At 40.0% G+C, this 8,772-nt stretch overlaps 1 protein-coding gene across 2 annotated transcripts; it reads right to left on the bottom strand.

Moving 5' to 3' along the window:
- Positions 1–132: 132 nt before the first annotated feature.
- On the bottom strand, positions 133–8,387 carry LOC141798749 (calcium-independent phospholipase A2-gamma-like). 2 transcript variants are annotated; one of them, XM_074680569.1, is made up of 9 exons: positions 8,165–8,387; positions 3,192–4,693; positions 2,964–3,116; positions 2,720–2,877; positions 2,177–2,271; positions 1,923–2,094; positions 1,767–1,824; positions 1,477–1,671; positions 133–925 (listed from the first exon to the last, which is right to left on the bottom strand). In XM_074680569.1, exons 2-9 carry the CDS (start codon positions 4,593–4,595, stop codon positions 467–469), a joined length of 2,694 nt encoding a protein of 897 aa, XP_074536670.1. In that variant the 5' UTR covers positions 4,596–4,693; positions 8,165–8,387; the 3' UTR covers positions 133–466. The 2 variants fall into 2 exon arrangements, with proteins under 2 accessions (XP_074536670.1, XP_074536671.1); XM_074680570.1 differs by lacking the exon at positions 8,165–8,387 and adding an exon at positions 6,074–6,196.
- Positions 8,388–8,772: the final 385 nt, after the last annotated feature.

Genomic DNA, 8,772 nt, shown 5'->3' with positions numbered 1-8,772 from the left:
CCTCATTGATAAAGTCTCACATCACTTTACAAGATCAAGCAGACAAAACTGGTGTTGATTTAAGATGTTTACAGAAGAAAAAAGACTCATCAAGTATATGACAGTTTATTTAAAACCAGTGAAGTGGCTAACTGCACAGTCATATAATATTACAGCTGCTTGGTTACATAGAGGTATAATCAAAGCTTGTCCTCATGTTAGTAACACTAAGGGAAGTGAATAGGTGTGTGCACATAACATGAGACTTTTCAATAAATAAAGTGTATCAAAGTGCTTTCTTCATTAATGTGTGTTTTAATTTTGTGCGCTATATCATCAAGTCATCAAAACACAAACACTATCCATAGCAGAATCCTGTACTTTGCTAATAGATATCATGTTTTGTGCAAAATTGTTGTACTTTCTTTCCTCTCCCCCATAGCTTGTATAATCATACAACTATTTTTTAACCTTACGACGCACCAACTCATACCCATCTCTGCTTTATCTCCCAGGCTCTCTCACTTATCCAGTCATTAGTCCTTCTAACAGCCGACCTCTCTGCCCCTAACACTAAACACAGCCGTGCCAGTTTAGGCCTGTTTCTCTCCAGGTAGCTCTGAGTGTCTCTCTGCAGCTGGTCCAGAGCCCTTGGTCGGCTCTCGTCCAGGGACACCACAGCGCTTAACATAGGATTGAAGCGAAAGTACACATCTGGAGCTAGCAGGTCGTCTAAGAGAGTGTGGACTCCTTCAGTGTCGGTGGCACTGCTGATCAGGTTACTTATTTTGGCCCTCAGGCTGGTGGAGGTGGCAGGTCCTCTCTTAACGTTGTCATACCGTCCAGTGCCGAGGGACAGCACGCACTGGAAGGGCTGGTTAGGCCACAAAAGACGGCTCTCGTGAACTGCCAGGGCACAGGGATTGTTCAGAATGATTCCTCCATCCTACAAAAGCAGACATAAATAAATCTGGTGTAAAAACAAAATCAATAGTTATAAGCCAAATATTAATCATACATTTTAACAGCTTTACCACAAATGACACTTGATCTAAAGGTTTTTTTTATTATTGCTATGAAAATGTTAAGAGAATGAGTAAGGTGGCAGAAAGAGAGGACAGATCTATGGTTTAAATTTCTTCTTACTCACATTTCCATACCATTTCTATATCAGACTCTCTATGTTGTTCTCTGTTTTCAACTGTTATTCTAATATTTAGTCAAATTTTTGACAACAAGGTGTAAACATGATGGGTTCAATGGTCGTCAAGTTTGCAATTGTTTAACTGTACTTTCCCTTTTTTGAACATAACACAGTTTTCAAATGTCAATACATATTAAATGACGTATTAAATCAACTGAGAGGTAAAGTACATCTCTTAAGTTATATACATCCTTTGCTCTTTTTTCAATGAAGCACTAAATAAACCAGTTTGAGTCTCTCCTTGCTGGTCTATAAAGAGATGCAGGTTTGTGGTCAGAGTCTTTGGTTCATACCTGGTGAATGTCACTTTGTAAAGCAAACTCCTGGAAGTATCCTGGTGCAGCTGATGATGCTCGCACAGCCTGCCACATCTGGCAGCCTGAGGCTCCTGCATAGCGACTGAGAGAGCCTGGTTTGTGATTGTAGTTGCGAAAAACAAAGGCCTTTGGACTTGTGCCCCAGTTTACTACAGCACTGACTGCTGAAACCTGTACGGACATAAACAATACTGTATTTTTAGTTTTCAGAAACCAAATTCTATTCTGACAGAAGCCCTTACAACAAGTGATGAAATTATTTATACCTTTGGACTCAACTCATCTCTGGCAGTTTTAATGAGAACTCTGTGCCCCAGCTTTTCTCTGAGAACAAAATAAACAGAAAATGTTTTTCGAACAGGTTTTTAATGATTTACTTATTCACACGTTGAGTTGTTTGTTAGAATTTGTGCAGAGCTTACTGTAGTATTGTCTCCCAGTTCTCTGTGTTATAATACGAGTGACTCCAACCCATCTTCACAGTGCCAACCAGTGGGTTCTGTCGGAAAACCTCAGAGCCAAATCGACGGTACATATCGGCACACTCCTCCAAGGAAAAATGGGCCAGACCGAGCATGAAGGCCAGAACAGCACCTTAAGTGAATACAAGCAGAGACATGTTATAGATAAGATTAATTGAGTAATTTTAAGTTGCTTCTCACCTGTTGCTTCTCACCTGTGCTCACTCCACAGATGTAGTCAAACAGCTGGTGGATCTTTTTGCCTGTTTCAGCTTCAAGTAGCTTTAATACCTGCAGAGGAACCACTCCTCTGGAGGGGGTTGAGAAAAAATATTAAATGAAAAAGGATAAATGGAAGTCCCAGAAAACTTCCTGAACATCATGCTGGGCTTTATTAATACTTGTTAAATACGAAAGTACAAACATAACAGGACAATAATCAGTCATAACTACATTAAGCACATCAGTTCTTTAGTCCTGCATTGCTTTGCGATTATACCTTAAAACATGTTTATTTTAGTTTTAAATGGTGCCACATTTTTAAGAAACAAGCACTTGGAGGATGAGCAACAGAGCTGGTTATGTGGGCTGCACCCATGACAAATTTGCCAAATCTTCTCTGCCAATCTTCTGGATAGAAGTTTATATATATTGATTAAATGTCAAAGAAAGTTAAGATGAAAACATTTACACAGGAATGTAATCAGCATTAATGAGTGTCCATCATACAATCTTTAAATAACTGTTTCAAAAGTTACCTGGTTCCACCACCATCAATGGAGAGCACTCTAATGCCTCGACCTTTCACTGGATCCAGATATCCCATGAGCGCCATGGTTTCTCTTAGGGCGCTCTGCAATTCTGGGTCATCTCTGTAGGTTCGTCGCTTTCTCAATAGTGTGACTGCACTTTTCTCCTGGGAAAAGAAACCTCCTCAGGATCTTACCAACTTAAAATGAGGAAACAAAACCTTGTGTGTTTCATTGTTCATCTTTGACAAACCTGCCACATTACAGCTTTGCATGATGGGTAACGGATGAGGTGTTCGTTGAGAGCTTCCACGCAGGAAGTCAGAGCCTCAGGAGATGAAGCCTGAACCAAGCCGCTAATCAACCGGCGAGTCAGCTCTTCTGCCTGCCTTTGACTCAAGAAAAACTAAAAATATACGACCAGATGTTACTCGGGAACTCCTCAAAGGAACAGACTGTGTAGCTTTTCACTTTGACTTACCTTTTTGTTCAGTATTTCCTCTGGGGAAGTCATGGCAGGTTTGGGTTTATGCTGGGCTAAAGGGTTTAGATAAGAACCCAGGAGGTTAGGGATGGCACTTGTCGGGTTGCGAATGCAGTCCATTAAAGTTACAGTCCTCAGTCCCTCTGAGGTAGCAGATCTTTGGTCCATCTCCAGAAGGAGATCTCTATCGATATCCTCCTCCACCTCACTTTGACCCTTGAAATACTCATTGATGTGACTGGCCATTTGTGAGAAGTTCTCCCCAAAGTTTGTGGCATCATGGCTGCTGTGGAAAAGGCCACTCTCAGGGGCAGTTGGCTCTTTCTGCTTGGGTTGTGATGCTGTGCTTTGAGTTTGCAGGTTAGATTGTGTTGAATGGTGTTCTTTGTGAGAGCTTTTCTTTTCCACAAATAGTTGTTCGTTCCTTTTTGGCTCTTCAGTGACTTTTGCACCAAAGTATTTATTGATATGTCTTGCAAAGTGATGGTAGCCCTCATTCCAGCTTTTCAGGGGGTTAACTGGTTCCATGTTTATTTGAGAGATCTCAGCTTCTGTAGAGTTTTTGATGCTAGTGTTAGGTGCATGTCTCCTCTTTGTCCTTCTGTTTATCCCTCTGGTGTTCGATATGGTGTCCAAAGTCTCTTGTGTTTGGACTTTTGAAAAACCTCGAGAGAAAGCTGAGTTTATATGATTAGCAACATAGCTGTAGCTTTCACCAAATGTTGAAGCCAAAGTGCTGATATGAAATAGCTGCAGTCCAGAATAGCTTCGTGCTGGAGGTCTCACTCCAGAGCCCTCCTGTTCCTCGTTGTGCTTTGACGTTTCTGTCGTCTCTTTGCCTTCCAACTTTTTGCGCTCCCTGGTTGCCCAGTGGTTTTGACTTCGTCTCAGTGACCTGCTTACATGACCTTGGGGTGTGACAACGAGGTCAGCACTTTCAGCTAAGGGTACTACCTCTTTACTCTTGAAATAATAGTTAATGTGGCTGGACAATCGATTAAACGACTGACCAAGGCTTCCTAGTGAACTTAAATTAAAGCTCTTTTGAGACTCTTCAAAAATTCCAATTGGAGCCTCAGCTTTGAATGTGTTTCTACTGGAGGATGAGTAAAAACGCACATTCTGGAGACATTGCATTCCTTTGGCAAAATCACTGAGGACAATAAAGGATGTAAAGCCTTTACCACTGAGAGTAAAACCATTAAAAGTATCTTTTCTTGTAAATCTGGAAGGACGTGGAGGTGGCAGCAGTGAATATCTGCTCAGTTCCAGGTAGAGTGGCACTTTAGCCAGGCGAGGGTACTTCCTGAAAAGGCTCATTAGGTACCTAATTTTGCAGTATTGCCTCAAAGTCTTGTTCCCAGAACTTGAACATGAGTTGGCACTGAGGTAGCGACCCATGTTTGACCTGATGTCGAGAACAGCAATCAATCAAAGTCCAAATATCATCTTTTGCTCAGATTGAGACCGTAGACCGTAGCAGCATTTTCAATGGGAATCTAGAAAAATGGAATAAACAAAACATAAGAACAGAACATAGCAACTATAGCCATACTAGCAGATCTCTGAGTTTCTCTTGACAGGGTGTCACTTAAAGCTCACTGCCAAAACCACTACTTCCATGCTCTACTTAGTGTTCAACTTTGAGTGTTTTCATACTAACTTTTCATCTGCACTTGTTGCAGTAGTACAATACTAATTATTCTTTCCATTAATGGAGTGATCTAATAAGAAATGTTGCATGCTCAGTAGTTTTCTTTCATTCGATATGTTATTGCTGTGACTGTTTTAACAATGTAAATGTCCCTGCTGTTGTAATATAAAGGCTCATCTGTTATCTCTGGGCTTAGAAATTTACTATACTTTATTAGAATGGCTGATGCATAGCCACGTACAACACATTTTTATACTAAAATCATACACTGGAATGTATATCTGTACACTACTTAACCGATAGTTGTTATAGTAGAGAGTGATGCCAAAAAGAGTAAATTCTAATAATCTGTGTGTGTGTGTGTGTGTGTGTGTGTGTGTGTGTGTGTGTGTGTGTGTGTGTGTGTGTGTGTGTGTATCTGCACCCTCACTGTGAAAACTATGTAAGGCTGCTCAGGGTTTACATCAAATAGTTTTCCAGTGAGAATTTTCAGCATAGTGTGCCACAGTTACAACAACTGGACCAACTTTGTATTTCCCAGAGCAGCTAGCATGACTAGAACATGTGATACACATCATTTTGTTTAAAAAAAAACAAAAAAAAACAAAAAAAAACATTACACTACCCTTAATCTAGACATTATTTTGAGCAATAAAAATTACACAAAGTAATGTCTCACCATGCAAACCCATGAGAGCACAAAGATAAAAATAAACATGTCTCAGAATCAGGTCAGTTTGGTTATTTATACCTCTGCTTCATGTCTGTGGAGAGATTGCATGTTGTCACATCTGTAAACAGGTGACAAATAACACAAAGCTCAAAGTGAGCTTATTATATACACACACACACAATATGTTTAACAATGCCTTTTATCAACACTTGTCCCTTAATGTAATACGAAGCCACGCAGTTAAGTCAACAATTCAGGCAGGCTGTGCATAACTGTACATTCTATGACAGGTATGTCTGTTATGTGACTTGGATATTTGAGACTTCTGTCAGCTTTGTCCTGAGTTGCTCTTCCCAAGCAAATACTGTGCAATGATGCAAAATATAGAGACATAAACACTTCAGAGGAAGCAGCAAGCCTGAGTATTCAATAACCAAACATGTCCAATAGCTGTTTTCTACTTAAGTGGGGGAAGGTCATGGACTAAAGAAGCTTAGAGCTCCTTTAACCTTGACAGAAAGGGTCAAATGAAAACACTGACTTAAGATTTACCTGCAAGAAAACACCTAGTTCTTCTACCTTCTTAAGTTGTCTTCAGTGAAATTTCTGTCCTTAAGATCCAAACACTTCTTTTGGCTGTCAGATGTACTATTTCTGTTGTGTTTTGATCCTTAACTCAGACCTTCTTTCCTGATGTACTTCAGTCTGATTGGTTCAGAAAGACTGGGAGGTGGTCAAGCAAGGCCAATGCTCTTTAAGACCACACAGGCTTTGGGTCATGTGCTGCCACTGCAGAGTGCCAGACTGGAAGTGCGACTGAAATTTGAGGAGGGGGAGATAACTTAAGGATCTGTGTGAGCTGAGGTTTACTGCGTCTTACGTCATAGTACAACACAAAAACACACAGAGACATCCCCCTCAACCAGAAGGAGCTGTCTGACTGGTCACCAGCTTTGTAGTTCTTGGAAGCTGTGCATAGTTTCCACAAGGTACAAGTGATCAAAACAACCATGGCATGTATGCAATGGTACACAAGGACATACGCTGTGACAGAATGTGTTCACGCATTAGATCAAGTGCCTCAAACCATTTCAAACAGCCTGGCGCTTGATACCAATTCATAATGAATTACAACTGTATATTTGTTCTGTGTTTTTTTTTTTTTTTTTACCAGTTAAGCTATGGTGCTCTTAACTGAAAGAGGTGTCCCAGTGATATACTGGCTCTTACTGCCTATCTATTTCTCATGCTTGAGTGTCAGAGGGACCACATGGTGGGTTGTATGACTTACCAGTGGAGCACAAATATAGGGGATGTCTTCCTCTTAATTGAGCTCTCATTCTTCACATTAAAGCACTTTGTGTTTAATTCAGTTCAGATGCTTGCAAAATACTTTTCTACACAAATTTTCACAAAACCCCTTTTCACTACACCTAAGTTTTTTTATTCTTACACCACACAAAAAGTCCCCCAATAATTTGTATACCAAAATGTAAAGTCTCTAAATATATGATAAAAACGTATGTGGATTCCACTAAAAGGTCTCTGCCTTGAATCCTGAGGCACAATTGATAGATATCTCCTGAAGCTCCAAATTTATACACTCAGCAAGCACAAGGTGCTCAGCAATGCTCAACATTTTTTATGAAATTAAAAATCATGCCAGAGAAAAGGGCAACTGAAATGAAAAATATTCAGAATTTTCAGGTCTTCATTCAAATGTCAGGGGAAAAAATCAAATAGCTTCAAAAGAAAAAAATACAAGACTGATTTTTTTCTACTGAGTCAAAGAAAAAAATATGAAGACATGTCATCTTGAAGACAGCTGATGATTTTGTCTTTAGAATTGAAGACCACTTACTTCAAAGGAGCATGTTCACCTTCACAGCCGATGGTATTTCAGGCTCAGGATGACATCTAGTGGCAGCCTGCTGACAGTTTTATTCTAGATCTGCTTTTGAATGGACTTCATCTGGGACTCTGGGTAGACTGGGAACTGACTTTATTTCCGTCAGCGATTTATTCTGCATCAGCTCTTTGTCAAATTATTACAGTTTTACAGACATCACAGAATTACTCTCAGACCTTTGCAGTTAAGCAGTTTTCTCGTGGTTATGTTTTATACAAGGGCTGTCAAAGTTAAGGCATTAATAACGAGTCAGAGCTATTTTTTTCCCCCACGCAACAATTTCTCTGACGCAGAATTGACGCACGTATTATGATTTCGACCCTCCGGAAATCAGGCTGTTGCAGAGGGTTAAAAAATACAAACGTCCATGAGCAGAAGTGGAGAAAGAAATGGAAACACGGTTCCACACTTTTCAAACGTCATACATCAGCCGCTGCAGCCTAAGTGTAAAATATCAATGAAAAGGAAACCTAAATGTCAGCAGAGCTACTCAACCAGAAAACAACCAACCTAATGTTGTGTGAAGGCAGTGCAACCACAGGACAACGTTTTAGTTTGTTGGTTGGTTCCCTTAATGTTAAGGAGACGTTTTACGTTACTTTCTGTTACTAGGGAAGGACATGTATCATTGTCTCAAAACGTTTATGAACTCAATTTTGTTGATATATTCTGATATTCAACCGTTTGAAGGATGGTTGCACGTGAAAAGTCTTAAGTTATTCTAAATACTGCACCTGCGTCTGTCTTCAGGTTGAAAAAACTCCGCCTGCCGCAGCCGTGGGAAAGTCGCCTCATCCTTAAAGCAACCATAGTTTCTCTTCCAGTTTCGCAGAAAGTCAAAAAAACAAAAAAAAAAACAAAACAGAAATTAAGTGCTGTAATCCACGATAACTGCAGAAAGCCAACTTTACGGCTTGTCATAAGTTTACGGCAGGATATGTTTAAAGTCGGTCGGAAAAAAATGGCTATGCTAATCAAACGCCGTCGTGATGGGTTTAAATGTCACGTCAAGAAAATGAAAATTCACGTTTTGAAGAGAAAATAGAATTAAACTTTTTTTTTCAGGTAGATACATTTTTTTTATCAGTAATACCAGATTGGTATTACATATTGAACTCTGACAAGCTGAAGTACCCTAGTAACACAGAACGTAAAGGGAACGTTAGCTTTTGGTTGTCTAAAGGTTAGTTAGAACCATACCAAGATCTTATGTTAAGAGAACGTTCCCCCTTGGTTACACTGAAACCACACAAAGCCTTACGTTCCCTTAACGTAAAGAGAACAGAAACGTTCTCCAGTGGTTGCAGTCCTACCTTCACACAACATTGGGTTGGTTGTCGTT

The sequence above is a fragment of the Halichoeres trimaculatus genome, unplaced genomic scaffold, assembly GCF_033239565.1.
Source record: "Halichoeres trimaculatus isolate MK-OKI-2021-1 unplaced genomic scaffold, fHalTri1.1 fHalTri1_scaffold_11, whole genome shotgun sequence".
In the NCBI taxonomy this organism is placed as follows: domain Eukaryota; kingdom Metazoa; phylum Chordata; class Actinopteri; order Labriformes; family Labridae; genus Halichoeres; species Halichoeres trimaculatus.
Note: the sequence above shows the minus strand (reverse complement) of the source record. Positions and strands in the feature narration are given on the sequence as shown.